The 17,076-nt window shown below is 41.7% G+C and overlaps 1 protein-coding gene across 4 annotated transcripts in view; it reads right to left on the reverse strand.

Annotated features, from left to right (window-relative positions):
• The window catches only part of ARID1B (AT-rich interaction domain 1B), a 703,333-nt gene extending 686,683 nt beyond the window's left edge, over positions 1 to 16,650 (reverse strand). For all 4 annotated transcript variants that reach the window (XM_068231874.1, XM_068231873.1, XM_068231875.1 and 1 more), the window contains exon 1: positions 14,314 to 16,650. In XM_068231874.1, coding sequence (XP_068087975.1) covers positions 14,314 to 15,984 — 1,671 coding nt within the window. In that variant the 5' untranslated portion in view covers positions 15,985 to 16,650. The remainder of the gene's footprint in view (positions 1 to 14,313) is intronic.
• Positions 16,651 to 17,076: the final 426 nt, after the last annotated feature.

Genomic DNA, 17,076 nt, shown 5'->3' on the forward strand with positions numbered 1-17,076 from the left:
AGGACAGTGTTGTTACAGGAAAGATCATTGGCTTCTCAATGAAGCCATGACCTCTCATGACAGGCACTGTGAATAGCTCAGGGAACATTTGTCCCTTTTCACCAGTCACGGATCTCCGAGTCCTGATGGGTACACATGGTGGCCACACGCGTGCACGGCAATGTTAGTGGTGACTGAAGTTTTAAAACGTCCATTGATCCGTTAAGAGGAACAAATTGAATGTTTTAAAAATACTAGTGGTAAGCTACTGGTTAACTTAAAAAGATTAGACCTAAACAGATATTTCCTGTTAATGTAGCTTGGTAAAAAAAAAAAAAAAAAAAAAGAACTTGCAACAGATGTAAATAAGGGTGGTCAATACCTTGGTTTGACTTGAGCAACACTTTTTCCAAGTGACCAACACATCAGAAAATACACATATGCATATCCACGTTTTGCGGTTTGTGTTTTGTGGAATTGTGTGTGTGCATTCTGTGTGATTTTTTTTTTTAATAACATAAGAAAAACAAACAGATCATCTAGCTCATTAAAATAAAAAAGCACACATTTTTCCAATGTTTTTATGCATTTTATATGCCTTCCTATGGACTTGCTTTGACATGCGTTTCGCACACTACATGCAAAATTATGCTGCAAAATGTATATTTTCCCACAGAACAAAACGTGACTGAATATTTGCATACTGGGAACTAGAATTGCATTGGACATGTGGGAATTTGTGAAAACTTATAAACTCTGCAAGTGTGAACCCTGCTTAAGAAATGCACAAGCAAGAATAGCCATGCTCATCCCGATGGGACTTAGATTTTAACCACTTGAGGACCTAGGGCTTTCTACCCCTTAAGGACGGCCACTTTTTTTCCATTCAGACCACTGCAGCTTTCACGGTTTATTGCTCGCTCATACAACCTACCACCTAAATGAATTGTGGCTCCTTTTCTTGTCACTAATACAGCTTTCTTTTGGGGCTATTTGATTGCTCCTGCGATTTTTACTTTTTATTATATTCATCAAAAAAGAAATGAATTTTGGCAAAAAAATGATTTTTTTAACTTTCTGTGCTGACATTTTTCAAATAAAGTAAAATTTCTGTATACATGCAGCGCGAAAAATGTGGACAAACATGTTTTTGATAAAAAAAACCCCATTCAGTGTATATTTATTGGTTTGGGTAAAAGTTATAGCGTTTACAAACTATGGTGCAAAAAGTGAATTTTCCCATTTTCAAGCATCTCTGACTTTTCTGACCCCCTGTCATGTTTGTCAAAAGTTAGCGGAAATTGATTTTAATTGTGTTTTTTCACAAAGTGTCATTTTCCGCTAACTTGTGACAAAAAATAAAATCTTCTATGAACTCGCCATACTACTAACGGAATACCTTGGGGTGTCTTCTTTCTAAAATGGGGTCATTTGTGGGGTTCCTATACTGCCCTGGCATTTTAGGGGCCCTAAACCGTGAGGAGTAGTCTTGAAACGAAATTTCTCAAAATGACCTGTGAAATCTTAAAGGTACTCATTGGACTTTGGGCCCTTTAGCGCAGTTACCCATGCTGAGTGGGAGAAATATCTCTGTAAATGGACAATTGTGTGTAAAAAAAATTAACAAATTGTCATTTACAGAGATATTTCTCCCACCCAGCATGGGGTCATTTGTGGGGTTCCTATACTGCCCTGGCATTTTAGGGGCCCTAAACCGTGAGGAGTAGTCTTGAAACCAAATGTCGCAAAATGACCTGTGAAATCCTAAAGGTACTCATTGGACTTTGGGCCCCTTAGCGTACTTAGGGTGTAAAAAAGTGCCACACATGTGGTACCGCTGTACTCAGGAGAAGTAGTATAATGCGTTTTGGGGTGTATTTTTACACATACCCATGCTAAGTGGGAGAAATATCTCTGTAAATGACAATTGTTTGATTTTTTTACACACAATTGTCCATTTACATAGAAATTTCTCCCACCCAGCATGGGTATGTGTAAAAATACACCCCAAAACACATTATACTACTTTTCCTGAGTACGGCGGTACCACATGTGTGACACTTTTTTGCAGCCTAGGTGCGCTAAGGGGCCCAACGTCCTATTCACAGGTCATTTTGAAGCATTTGTTTTCTAGACTACTCCTCGCGGTTTAGGGCCCCTAAAATGCCAGGGCAGTATAGGAACCCCACAAGTGACCCCATTTTAGAAAGAAGACACCCCAAGGTATTCCGTTAGGTGTATGGCAAGTTCATAGAAGATTTTATTTTTTGTCACAAGTTAGTGAAAAATGACACTTTGTGAAAAAAACCCAATAAAAATTATTTTCCGCTAACTTTTGACAAAAAATAAAATCTTCTATGAACTCGTCATACACCTAACATAATACCTTGGGGTGTCTTTTTTTTCTAAAATGGGGTCACTTGTGGGGTTCCTATACCGCCCTGGCATTTTACAGGCCCAAAACCGTGAGTAGTCTGGAAACCAAATGTCTCAAAATGACTGTTCAGGGGTATAAGCATCTGCACATTTTGATGACAGGTGGTCTATGAGGGGGTGAATTTTGTGGAACCGGTCATAAGCAGGGTGGCCTTTTAGATGACAGGTTGTATTGGGCCTGATCTGATGGATAGGAGTGCTAGGGGGGTGACAGGAGGTGATTGATGGGTGTCTCAGGGGGTGGTTAGAGGGGAAAATAGATGCAATCAATGCACTGGGGAGGTGATCGGAAGGGGGTCTGAGGGTTTGGCCGAGTGATCAGGAGCCCACACGGGGCAAATTGGGGCCTGATCTGATGGGTAGGTGTGCTAGGGGGTGACAGGAGGTGATTGATGGGTGTCTCAAGGTGTGATTAGAGGGGAGAATAGATGCAAGCAATGCACTGGCGAGGTGATCAGGGCTGGGGTCTGAGGGCATTCTGAGGGTGTGGGCGGGTGATTGAGTGCCCTAGGGGCAGATAGGGGTCTAATCTGATAGGTAGCAGTGACAGGGGGTGATTGATGGGTAATTAGTGGGTGTTTAGGGTAGAGAATAGATGGAAACACTGCGCTTGGGTGGTGATCTGTTGTCGGATCTGCGGGCGATCTATTGGTGTGGGTGGGTGATCAGTTTGCCCACAAGGGGCAGGTTAGGGGCTGATTGATGGGTGTCAGTGACAGCGGGTGATTGATGGGTGTCAGTGACAGGGGGTGATTGATGGGTGATTGATAGGTGATTGACAGGTAATCAGTGGGTTATTACAGGGGAGAACAGATGTAAATATTGCACTGGCGAATTGATAAGGGGGGGTCTGAGGGCAATCTGAGATTGTAGGTGGGCGATTGGGTGCCCGCAAGGGGCAGATTAGGGTCTGATCTGATGGGTAACAGTGACAGGTGGTGATAGGGGGTGATTGATGGGTGATTGATGGGTAATTAGTGGGTGTTTAGAGGAGAGAATAGATGGAAACACTGCGCTTGGGTGGTGATCTGATGTCGGATCTGCGGGCGATCTATTGGTGTGGGTGGGTGATCAGTTTGCCCGCAAGGGGCAGGTTAGGGGCTGATTGTTGGGTGGCAGTGACAGGGGGTGATTGATGGGTGATAGGTGATTGGCAGGTGATTGACAGGTGATCAGTGGGTTATTACAGGGAAGGACAGATGTAATTAATGCACTGGCGAATTGATAAGGGGGGGGGGGTCAGAGGGCAATCTGAGCGTGTGGGCGGGTGATTGGGTGCCCGCAAGGGGCAGATTAGGGTCTGATCTGATAGGTAAAAGTGACAGGTGGTGATAGGGGGTGATTGATGGGTGATTGATGGGTAATTAGTGGGTGTTTAGAGAAGATAACAGATGTAAACGATACATTTGGGAGGTAATCTGACGGCGGGTTTGCGGGCGATCTAATGGTGTGGGTGGGTGATCAGATTGCCCGCAAGGGGCAGGTTAGGGGCTGATTGATGGGTGGCAGTGACAGGGGGTGATTGATGGGTGATAGGTGATTGGCAGGTGATTGACAGGTGATCAGTGGGTTATTACAGGGAAGAACAGATGTAATTAATGCACTGGCGAATTGATAAGGGGGGGTCTGAGGGCAATCTGAGCTTGTAGGCAGGTGATTGGGTGCCCGCAAGGGGCAGATTAGGGTCTGATCTGATAGGTAACAGTGACAGGTGGTGATAGGGGGTGATTGATGGGTGATTGATGGGTAATTAGTGGGTGTTTAGAGGAGAGAATAGATGTAAACAATGGATTTGGGAGGTGATCTGATGTCGGATCTGTGGGCGATCTATTGGTGTGGGGGGGTGATCAGATTGCCCGCAAGGGGCAGGTTAGGGGCTGATTGATGGGTGGCAGTGACAGGGGGTGATTGACGGGTGATTGACGGGTGATTGACGGGTGATTGACGGGTGATTGACAGGTGATTGACAGGTGATCAGGGGGATAGATGCATACAGTAAACAGGGGGGGGGTGGTCTGGGGGGGGGGGTCTGGGGAGAATCTGAGGGGTGGGGGGTAATCAGGAGGGGGCAGGGAGCAGGGGGGGGGATAAAAAAAAAATAGCGTTGACAGATAGTGACAGGGAGTGATTGATGGGTGATTAGGGGGGTGATTGGGTGCAAAGAGGGGTCTGGGGGGTGGGCAGGGGGGGGGGGTCTGATGGGTGCTGTGGGCGATCTGGGGCAGGGGAGGGAGAAATCAGTGTGCTTGGGTGCAGACTAGGGTGGCTGCAGCCTGCCCTGGTGGTCCCTCGGACACTGGGACCACCAGGGCAGGAGGCAGCCTGTATAATACACTTTGTAAACATTACAAAGTGTATTATACACTTTGTATGCGGCGATCGCGGGGTTAACATCCCGCCGGCGCTTCCGTATAGCCGGCGGGATGTTGCGGCGAGCGAGCGGTGACAGGCGCCGGCGGAGGATCGCGTCACGGATGACGCGATCGCTCCGCCCATGCCCTTAAATGGACCGCCGCCTCTGTGGGTGAGGCCGTCCTGCAGGGCTCCACTTCCCCGCCGCCCCTGTGTAGTGGGCGGTCGGGAAGTGGTTAAGGGAAAAGCAGGGGCTGTGGTAAATGGTCAATTTACATACAAATGTTAAACCGCTGCACTCAAAAAGCTGGAACTCTAATAGCAATAAAATGCAATGGTTGCAAAATTGAATTTAGTTGCAATAATGTCTCCTAGCTTCCAAAATGAACTGCAGCTTTTGTACAAGATCAAGTCACCAGCATTGAGGTTCTCTCCATGGCATTGGGGACCAATGTACACCAGTCAGCAAGCAAGCAAGCAAACACTTCATGCTCTTGAACCAGAAATGCACGCTGAGGCAATTTCAGCACTACCTTTAAAAGGAACACATGCATGGACATAAAGCAGTCTAATTTCTCCAGGGAGCTAACTGCACTATTCACACGATTAAATAAATAAGTGGTGCTAGTATAGGGGCAAAAAAGCTAGGCCACCATGGCAGCTAAAACATGTACACAAGAAAGGATAGCCATGCTAATACTGCTGGGACTAAAGGTAGGCACACACAATACAATTTTTAAAATAGATTTTCAATTTAATAATTGCAATGATTTTTTTTTCTGACTAATTGTAACATTTAAAAAAAAAATCTGACCTATGTACCACACACCTGTTCAATTTTTGCCCAATTATGGAAAAGATCATTGAAAACTGAGAAAATTGCATGGAAGCGTGTGTGAGCGTGCGTGTGTGTGTGTGTGTGTGTGTGTGTGTGTGTGTGTCCCATCACTATCCAAAGCACAAATTGTAGCCTCAGACATAATATGAGTATGCCTGTCTTTGAAGCGTTAAAAGTTCCGAAAATTGATTGTTATCTGCAGCTCTGGAAACATTATACAATAAAAAGTAACAAAAGACTCATGTATACTATACTTTTAGTTCCTATGAATTCTGACATTATACAGCATTATAATAGATATTAATTATGTCTGGTTACTGTTTAATTAGTTATATAGCAATGCTAATTATACATCACTAAATTAAAGTAGCAAAAGACTTTAAAGATTGGCAGAATTTTACATAGACATGAGAAGTTTACATAGACATGAAATTAATAACCGAGTTCTGTCAATTACAGTGTGTGCGAGTGTGTGTGTGTGTGTGTGTGTGCGTGCGTGCGTGCGCGTGTGCGTGTGTGTGTGTGTGTGTGTGTGTGTGTGTGTGTATACCGACAATCTACCCTACACCATTCAATTTTCATAAAAATTCATCAGAAAAATCCAGCACTCCGGATACTTTTATCGAATAAACAAAAACGGGAAATCTGATCAGATTTCTTGCTCCAATTTAAAAAAAAACCTTTCGATTATTCAGAAAATCAGATCGTTTTTGCCGTAAAATCTGATCATTTTAGTGTATTGTGTGTGGCCACCTTAAGGTTTTAAGGGAAAAGCGTGTGCTGAGGGGAGTGGTCAAACAACATACAGTCATTTTTCTTGTTGCAATTTGTAGCCTAGATGCTTTTATTGCTACTGCAGTTCCAGCTTGCCGTGAGACTATTTTGAGTGCAGAGGGTTGACTGTTGTCTAAGAAATGAATATAGAATTTATATGGCAAAACAGTTTAATCTAGCAACATTTATATTAAATGCATGAAAATGTACAAGTGTGTGTAACTTTAGGGTTACTTTACAAATACAATTGCAATCGATTCTTAGTGAAGTCAATGTGGCATTAAATAATGGCTTACTTTGATATTTTGTAAAACAACTTTAAAACAGTTCTTCCTTAAAAATATAAAGCACAAAAAATGATATACTATATCAGTGAAAGTAAAATTAAAACTGCACAAGCCTATTAGGCACTGAACAGGTTAATCAAAGAATAGGCAGCAGTAAAGGTTTAATTGGAGATCTCTATTTTCTGTTTTTAGCCAGATGGAGTGTTGCTACAACTGAAGCTTGCTGTCTCCAGTATTATCTGTATGCATTCCATTTGAATCCAATTTCCTTTTATTACCTCTGCCCAGGTCAGGGATGAATGGCTGTCAGATTCACAGTGGAATAAAAAGAAAGAGGAAAAAAAAAACTCCCTTCCTGAGGCAGCTAGTTTCAATTCAAACAGACACATGGCTAATCTGCATATGTGAAGGTCACAGCAATCCAGTGGAAGAGGTTAAGACTGGAACAGCTCCTGTTAAAAATAAATAAATACAAAAGCGGATGACTAAGAAAGCTGTGCCTCTGTATATTTTGCACAGTGGCTGTCAAGAGGAATTTTATGTGCATATATTTAACACTATATTCATGAATATACATAGACTATGCATTTTGATATGAGGATCCTGATCCTTTTGATACCTTTTGAATTTATTGAAGGAAAACACACACACACTTTATTTCTTGATAGTAAGAGGGCTATGTACCATTTGATTTGTGTGAGTTATGGAAATAATCTTTTCCAAAAAATTAAATATTCACAAATGCAGCAATTTCAAGATATTTACGTTACAGCATATATAATCTATATATCTATCAATATGAAATGACCTATACTTGTCAGCATTGTACAGTTTAACAAATTCCACCTTCTCTTGAAGCACTGACATAAAATGACAGTTGCTTGATCCAGCCATGTCTATAGGTGCTTTGCGGATACTACCAGTCAGGACAAACTCAACTAAGCAGAGTGGAAGTAGCTACTAGCCAACGCCCTTGCCTTGCAGTGCTGGAGTCTCAGGATTAATTTTCAGCCAGTTATATATCTGCAAACAAACAGTCAAAGAAGAAATGTCCTGCGCTAACTAGCTCGGCTAAAGTCACTTATGCAAAAAATTACAGGTGTTATCCTTTTTGTGGGTGCACTTCGGAGCTGCTTCTCACTGGGTGGATTCCAGGTACTGAAGTGTATGGAGAAAACAAAAAAAGCACTCCAATAGTGCATTAAAATGTTTAATGAGGATACGTAATATACAATTGCACTTACATTTAGGTTTCTTTAAAATCAGAGTGTAGTGGCCTGCCCACGATCGCAACCCTCTGCCGTGGTCTGGCCAGGACTTGGAAATGTGACGTCGTTGTTCCACGTTCCGCCGGCTGCGGTGTCGCCAGGAGGGGAAGGAGGGGGCGTGACCGCTCACGTAAATGCCTCTACGTTACTACCGGTTTCAGCGCTTCCTGCTGAAGACGCAGGAAGTGCTGAAACCGGTAGCAATGTAGAAGCATTTACATGAGCGGTCACGCCCCCTCCTTGTGACACCGCAGCCAGCGGAACGTGGAACAACAACGTCGCATTTCCGGGTCCTGGCCAGACCGCGGCAGAGGGTTACGATCGTGAGCAGCCACTACACGCTGATTTTAAAGAAACCTAAATGTAAGTGCAATTTTATATTGCAAATGATTAGTGCCACCAATCAAAAAGAAAGTCAAACTTTAAGCTAATCTTTAGTGCTGAGCAGTAATTTGCATATATAGCATAATTTCTGACTCAACAGGATATGAAGTGACCATGGCCAAATCATAGTCAAGCGCTGGTGATCAATTCAGAGGCAGCTGTGTTCATTTATCCGAATCCAGATAACTAAGCAACAGCTCCTAACTTTACAATTTTTGTTCACACAGTGCGCGTTGCATTGCAGATGCAACATGATGCTTCTTTTGCTGCCTGGTAAACACTGCCATTCGGCTCCATTATATCTGCAGCTGGAAGGAGCTTGGTGGCTAGCAGATGGGAGTCTGAACTGCCCAAGAAGCAAGTAGTTCAGCCTCCCTTGTAAAAGAGACCTGACACAGCCATTGTCAATTTCCTTCCCTGTTGAGCATATGTTTGCATATACAGCCAATTCTCATCTCAACACTACCAAATAGCTGATGCTGGCTTGTATGCGAGTGTCCCATCACTATCCAAAGCACAAATTGTAGCCTCAGACATAATATGAGTATGCCTGTCTTCGAAGCGTTAAAAGTGCTGAAAATTTATTGTTATCTGCAGCTCTGGAAAAATTATACAATAAAAAATAACAAAAAAACTCATGTATACTATACTTTTAGTTCCTATGAATTCTGACATTATACAGCATTATAATAGATATGAATTATGCCTGGTTACTGTTTAATTGGTTATATAGCAATGCTAATTACACATTACTAAATGAAAGTAGCAAAAGACTTTAAAGATTGGCAGAATTTAACATAGACATGAGAAGTTTACATAGACAAGAGATTAATAACCGAGTTGTGCCAATTATATTGTGTGTGTGTGTGGGGGGGGGGGGGGGGGGGGGTTTAAATAAAGCTAAATTACAAAATGCACTGTGTAGTATATAAATGGTTTAACAAAAAATAAAGTTGCATAGAGATTACACAATTAAGGTATACACAAGAATCTCTACATACAAATCACTACGCCAGTCACTATCCACAAAAAGCAATTAAGTAAAATAAAAATAAATATTCATATAAATACTGAATTTCAGCTTAAGAGCCAACAAAACAGTTGGTTATGAAACAAATATACAAAGAAAAAAGTCACAAATATATTAATCAAAAAGACATACGAGCACATTTATAAACAGACATTGGATAGCAACATCACAGAAAGCAGATGGAGAGAGACAAAGCAGTCTTTTTCTTAAATGCAGAAAGACATAAAGAAAAAGGAGCCAAGAGACACACACAAAAGATAGAGATGAGAGAGACAGACAGAATGGCAGGAATGTAAGCATAAAAGGCATTTAGGAGTATACTGTATGTATAACCAACGAAAACATCAGACACATCAGCAAGAGATATACACAAAGCAGGTCTATAAAAGAAAACACATACAGTAAACACTTGCTTAGAGAAATACAGAAAACTACAGGAGAGAGAGGAGCATAACAGGAAGTAAACACTGAAAACCAAATCAAAACCAAAACATCATGACAAAAATGAATGCAGATCTCAAAAAATAATTTAAAACCGCTGAAATAATGTCTAATTGCATGTTAAAACTACCTACTAGAACTGTAATTTTTTCACTACTGTAGTAACTTGCTGGGAAGGTTGTACTTCTATAAGGGTGAGTTCACACCATGCGTGTAGCAGTATGTTAAAATGTTACTTATTGCACAGAAATGCACTAAATGGGTCCGACAATGGGCCCATTCACATCATCACGTTAGGCCCACAGTGCATCAGGTTCCTTGATGAATAACTCGAGGCAAGCTATGTGCTACTGGACAGCTCAAACATTACAAATGAATGGTAAGGAGTTACCATGCCTTGCAACATGCGCTGTTGCCAGAAGAGATGCAGATTCAGTGTGGCCTTAATCTACAATCATACAATTCCAGATACATGAGACAGAGGAAGCACAACCACCAAAAAAAGCATAGAATTCTCACATGTATTCATGCCAAACAAAAATCAGTGGCATATCATTATTAGAAAAATGAAAGAAAATTGTATTTCCACTAGGAGTGACACTTGCGGCCCAGTAGGTATAACCAGCTAAAGCTATGTGACCATTTTGATGCATTAGACAAAAATTAAATTTAGAGCTGTAATTTCTTACCCACAAAAATAAAAAAAAAATGACTGTAATGCATATACATATATGTCTTTGTTAAATTTGTATAACATATATAAATGAGTGAGTTTAACAATAGATGACCTGACTGACAAATCCAATTATTCTGCCCTAATACTTCTCTATATCTGTTTCCCTGTTAAGAATCCCAAAAGTCCTCAATCAAGACTAATATCTTTCATGGGATGTGGGGTATATGGTACATTATAAATAATTGTTCCTAGTAATCCCAACTTTGATTACAGGTTTTTAAATAAATTGGGCTTTGTCTTTGTGAAATGCATATATTGTAGTTACGTAGCTAGTTCGGTTGAAAAAAGAAATTTGTCCATCAAGTTCAACCAGAAAGTACGATACAGTATAATCTTTTTATATTAAACTCTGATATAATAAACATTCAGGTATAGTAAACTAAAATGTCCAGGTCCCGGCCAAGCACCATTATAAGTCAATGGGAGTACCACCTGGTATAATAAAACCAATTATAATAGAACTTATGTTATAGTAAACCTGTTTTTTGGCCCCTGCGTTATTCTCTATCTGGCTGTAGTGGAAAGTGGGCGGGTGCATGTGTCATACATCATTTGGAGGCCCATGATCTATGGTCGGTGGGTGGCTTGGCAGCCATTTATATCCTGCTCGCTATCTGCACACCATTCTAGGCACTCTAGGCCTGTGTGGATTACCTAAAGGGCACCAGCCGGTGAGACCTATGCTTCCTGTCCAAGCTGCTGCCTGATTGCGAAAGGAATTGCCTGCTATCTTTGACTTTCTTGTGCATGGCTGCAACATTACAGCATCATCCAGGCTGCATAGAATTGTGGACAGAGAAGCACACTATCAGTACTTTGCCTACATTAACTGGTGAGACCTATGCTTCCTGTGGAAGCTGTTGCATGGGTATTGCATGAAAATCCCTATATATTGAGCACTGTGCATTTTGATCTAGCTTAGACACTGTCTGTGCTCGATTGCTGAAGCATTGCAAAGATAAAATTACTCACAATTAGTGAAGGAGTTAAAGAGAACCCGAGGTGGGTTTGTGAAATCATATTAGGACACAGAGGCATGTTCTGTATACAATCACCTGTCTCTGTGTCCTTTCATTGTGCGACCAGTATGACAATTTCTGATATAGTAACCTTCTAATATAGTAAACTACTTTTCCCGATGCCTAAAGTGATTTTACTGTACTAGCAAAACCCTACACTAGCCTGCACACTTACAAATAGGAGTAGATCATTTTTTAGGACACCCCTCTGACACTCCAGTTCTGTATAACAGGCCATTATAATTGACAGAGTACTAGCATTAAAAAAAGGACATGACAGTCTCTACATTTCCTATTATTTATATTATGTACTTATTTTACTACAGGCATACAGCTCCTGTAAGAAAAAGGCTGACAGATCTAAGATGATTTTGTGTAACCTCCACCCCCCCCTCCCCCTTCCTTTAGGTCCATGTAGCTGCCACACAATTATATAGTCCTTGTATTGACAAGCAAGGTCTGAGGTCTAAAAATAGGGTTATTTGGCATTGTTATTAGAGTGGGGAGGGCTGAGGGATTTCCGACATAGGTGCCAAGCAGATCCATACTATGATCAGTCTAGTCTTATGGTAACTTCTTAAATGTGATTAGCACTCTTGCATTAAATTAAAATGTTACAATATGTGTTCAAATAAACATGATAGTGGACAAGGTTCCACAGGAAGGCCTTACACATAAACGCAAATTGTGAGGTTAGTGTGCTAGTAACTATATTATTTTCTCAGTAACTGCACTTGCATTTCACACTAAACACTTCACCAGAAAGTGTGTTCCTCACAAAGCAACACACATTTTACTAATACATTCCAAATGTTCTGCAGTGGAAAATGCATTACTTATCTAATGGTCATATATGTACAAAGATACTAGGAATATTGGTTAAAACCTTCAACTGTAATAAGTATGGCTGTAACCAACCCCCATTTAAACATCACATGTAAATAATATAAATAAAGACATACATACAGAGTGAGTGAATGAGTGAGTGAGTGAGTGAGTGTGTGTGTGTGTGTGCGCTCTGAGTGTGTGTGTGTGTGTGTGCGCTCTCTGAGTGTGTGTGTGCGCTCTGAGTGTGTGTGTGTGTGTGTGCGCTCTGAGTGTGTGTGTGTGCGCTCTGAGTGTGCGTGTGCGCGCTCTGAGTGTGTGTGTATGTGTGCGCTCTGAGTGTGTGTGTGTGTGTGTGTGTGTGTGTGTGTGTGTGTGTGTGTGTGTGTGTGTGTGTGTGTGTGTGTGTGTGTGTGTGTGTGTGTGTGTGTGTGTGTGTGTGTGTGTGTGTGTGTGTGTGTGTGTGTGCGCTCTGATTGTGTGTGTAAATTGTTTTTCAAAGCATCCAGTTTAACATGATAAATTGAGGCCTTGAAGTAGGAGAAAAAAGCCCCACCCTGACCAGCAGCTTTTCTATTAAAAATCTGGCAACATGAATTAGATTTTTTGAAGATTATATGGAAATAATTCAAGATGATACATTGAATGAAAAGAAAACAATATCCTGAGAAGGAAGGATAAGCATTTCACTCCCACGGGTGCTACTGCATAGATACAAGCTGCATTTCCTTGTTCTCTAAATGTACTACTGTGATTTAGCTGCTATGTTAATTGAAGAGGGGGGAAAAAAAAAAAAACAGGAACCGTGTCAATAGATGTTGCCGTCTGGCTATTATTATTTGTGGGAGAGAATATTTGTGACTGCACTGTTCAGCAATTCTATTTACATCAGCAGTGCTAAATGCCCAATGGTGAGAGGGGAGCCAATCAGATGGCAGATTAGATGTCAACTCAGAGGCAGCTGTCTGGAGACTATTACAGCCAGTTTACCTCCACAATTCAAATTCCAAACCTTGCAAAGGAGATCAAGTCACTCTTTAGAATCAAGCTGCTAGCAAGCAGCATATCAGTGATACATTGCAGTTTCTACCCCCTTTGCAGCTTCCAGTGCATTAATAACTGAACAAAGGCATTTAAAAGATCATTGCAAAGTGCAAATGAAGCCTGTGTAGTCGATTCAAGTGAATAGTTAGGATTTTCACATTTAAATGATAAGAAAGACAAAGAAAATACAACACAGCACCCACATTATGGAGAATGAAGGGCAGCCATTCTCTGTTCCTTCAACAAAAAAAACAACCACAACTCCATCTTTCTCAGGCATAAAGTGAGAGAATTCCCATTTTGTCTTACAAACGGTCATGCTTGCAATGGACTGGATCATTAACTCGTATTTTAGTTATAATAATAAAAGTGATAATAATAATATTAATAAACAACAACCCCCGAAAAATAGAGTTTGCTGCATCAAATGTCAACCATACATCATAAATGGAGATTCATACTTAAAACGGATTATATAACAGAATAAATATGCCTAAAATACTTTTCTTTTACTGAACATGCCTATGCAAACAGGTTATTCTCTTAATAGGCTTGAAAGAACAATGCACAAATGAAGAGGAATAAAAATAAAACACTGTTTTTGTAATGTATTGAACAACCAAGCTTGCAGTCATTTACAGTGTAATGGGTCACAGATGAAGCGCTAAAATCTGGGCCTTTATTAGTTTGTCCGTTATTGTATAATTTAAATCTATTTTCAAAGAAGGACAGCTGCAAAGCCTCCCCCATCAGGCTCTTAAATGGCTGCAATCCTTTATAAGGAAATATAAACTACAAGGGACATGCAGCAACAGAGCTACAGGCTTGTGTAAATACATAAACATACTGAAATTAAAGTCAAGCACAAAAAATAATCTGTTAATACGAAATGTTGTTTACCTGGGATCTGTTTATGGTTTGTCCAGTGCTTCCAGGACTCATAGCTGGGTGATTTCTTTGTTGTGCTCCCCAGCCTGTATTGGTAACTCCATACTGGGACCCCATGTCTTTGCCCATCCCTATACCCCCAGGCTGTTGACTCCCTTGTGTACTGTTTGACTGTTGTTGGGGTGCATTAGCAGTGCTGTAGTCAGAATAGCTTCCACCATAACTCCGCGTCATAGGGCTAGGGGATGTTAGTAGTTGGTTCAGGGTAGGGGTGGCCCCTGATGGGTGCTGGTTTTGCACCTGGTACCTTTGGAAGCCCCCTGTACTGGAAGTGCTTGGTGGTTTGCCATGACTACCACCCCTTTCACCTATCATCATGTTGCTGCTGCATGGGGTGCTAGAGCTGCTCTGCCTTGGGGAGCTCAGCACCCCATATGCAGAGGCAGAGCTGCCATAGCTTCCCGCCCCTCCTCCTGCAGCAGCGGCCCTGCTGTATCCCTGGTAGTGGTCATACTGATTGTTGCCATACCCTTCATGGGAGTTCTGCATGGTGTCTATGTTGCTGCTGGGGGCCGTAGATCCAGAATGCATCATCCCCATACCAGCGCTTTGTTGTCTGCCATGTTGATCAAAGCAGGGCCCTACTCTGCTTGCTGATGCACTGCCATAATAATTATTAAATTCAGATGAGGAAGATGAAGAGGAGGATGAAGAAGATAATGATCCAGCATTTCCACTAATATTATTGTTATTGCTGCTGCTGTTTCCTTGCTGCTGTCCTCCTCCTAGCATTACATGTTCATACCGGCTGCTCATGGGATCCCCAGCCATCATTTTTCCCTGCATCTCGTCGTCTTCTGCTGCTTTTACAGTTCTTCTAGGCTGGGGGTTGCTCTGATTACCTAAAGCAACATCTTTTTCCTCTGTACCAGCATTATTACAGCCCTCTTCTGCACCAGAATGTTGTTGCTGCTGCTGCTGCTGATTTTCCATGTCTGACGCTTCACTGCTGCTACTGCTGCCTCCTCCAGGGCTGATTTTATTCGGTGGTGGTGGTTGTTGTACTACCCCTGTGAGCTGCTGCTGCTGAAGCTGGTTAAGTTCTTGGGGAGGATGGTTGGGATGGTGTGGAGGATGCTGCTGTAGGTGTTGGGGTGCATGGTGGTGTGTATGTTGCTGGCTGTGATGGGGATGGTGATGAAGTGGGTGAGCTAAATAGTCCCCAACACTTCCACCCTTCAACTTGTGGTTCGGGATCTCAATACCCATCTCCATAGCCTGGTAGTGCGGTGACAATGCTGTATTTCTTCCATCATTCGGTCCAGTGTCTGAATTGCTGCTGTTATTATTGTTTGTATTATTAGTGGTGGAAGATAACAATGATGAAGATGATAATGAAGTTGCATTTGCCATATTCATTTCATGGTGATGATGGTGGTGAAGTAGATGATGGTGGTGGTGGTGATGGTGCAAAAGGTTGTGGTGGTGGTGGTGATCCACACTATTGTTGTTCATTCCATTGTTGGGTGTCCCATCTCCTAATCCAGAAATCGATACAGAACCTGGACCCATTCCACCAGGATTTAAGTCCTGATTTAGTCCAGGTATCCCCTGGTTTTTGCTTTTATTATTTGCATTGGTGGTCGGCGCAGCAGCTGAAACCACTTGCGCTGCCATTATCATTGCAACATCTCAGCCAATCCAAATAGCAAAAAGAGTCCCAAAATGTACAATAAAGATAACTACAAAAATAAATCACGGCACATAAAAACGATAGCAGCAAATTCCAAGGAAATGTCCTATAAGAAAATATGTCCAGCAGAAGAAAATGCACTTCTGATCACTTCAAATGACAAAAAAATAAAATAAAATGCAAAACAGTCAATATTAAACACCAGGAAAAGAAAGCCTTAATAAGCCATGTTCATCCTTACGGTCTGTGTCTTGCCTTGCTTGGTGACTTCATGGTGGAGATCTCCTTGTAGAGAGCAAAATTAAACTTTTTCAGCTTCTGTCTGTATGTCTCTTTTCCTCTCCAACCCGGATATAGGTATATACACGAATGACTACATCTATCTGGCCCAGCATGGCTTGAGAGAGGCTCTAGCAACCATTATCCACTTCTTTCTGATTACAGTGTACATGGAAAATCTGGACTGGATTCTCTTCCTTTCCTGCTTTTGGATCCATGAAACATATCTTAATAAATAAAATGCCTGCGAGAAAGCACAAAAATGACTATTAACATAAAATGTCTTGGTGCTTCAGAAACATATAAAAATGTACCCGGCACTAAACACACACAACCGAGTAGTGAGCTGCTGCTAGTGACATGTGATGTGGGTGAGCTCTCTCCTGCCTGCTCTCCCCTCCACCCCCTCCCTTCCCAGGGAAACAACAGGAGGAGGAGTGGTTGCAGTGTGAGAGAGGAGAAGGCTTGTGGGAGGGAAAGCTTTTGCTTAACCTCATGTGTTCTGCGCTGCAGTGAAACAACTAGCCAGCCATCCAGCACTGTTTACACACATAGGACAATATGCGTAGAATGCTTTCATTTTCGAGAACAATTCATTAAGTGGATCTTACATTGCCTAAACATTGCATGCTAGGGGAGTGTTGGGCTACCAAATGTTACTAACTGGAAAGTCAGCTAATTTCAGCAATCATGTTCCACATTTCTCTTTTTTTTGCCTTTAGCCTTAGATATGGAGTCTTTGTATGAATCTTACATAGGCTGCTGGTATTTATAGTTTTTCAGGTATATGAAATGTATAAGAA

The sequence above is a fragment of the Hyperolius riggenbachi genome, chromosome 4 (genome assembly GCF_040937935.1).
Source record: "Hyperolius riggenbachi isolate aHypRig1 chromosome 4, aHypRig1.pri, whole genome shotgun sequence".
Taxonomy (NCBI): Eukaryota; Metazoa; Chordata; class Amphibia; order Anura; family Hyperoliidae; genus Hyperolius; species Hyperolius riggenbachi.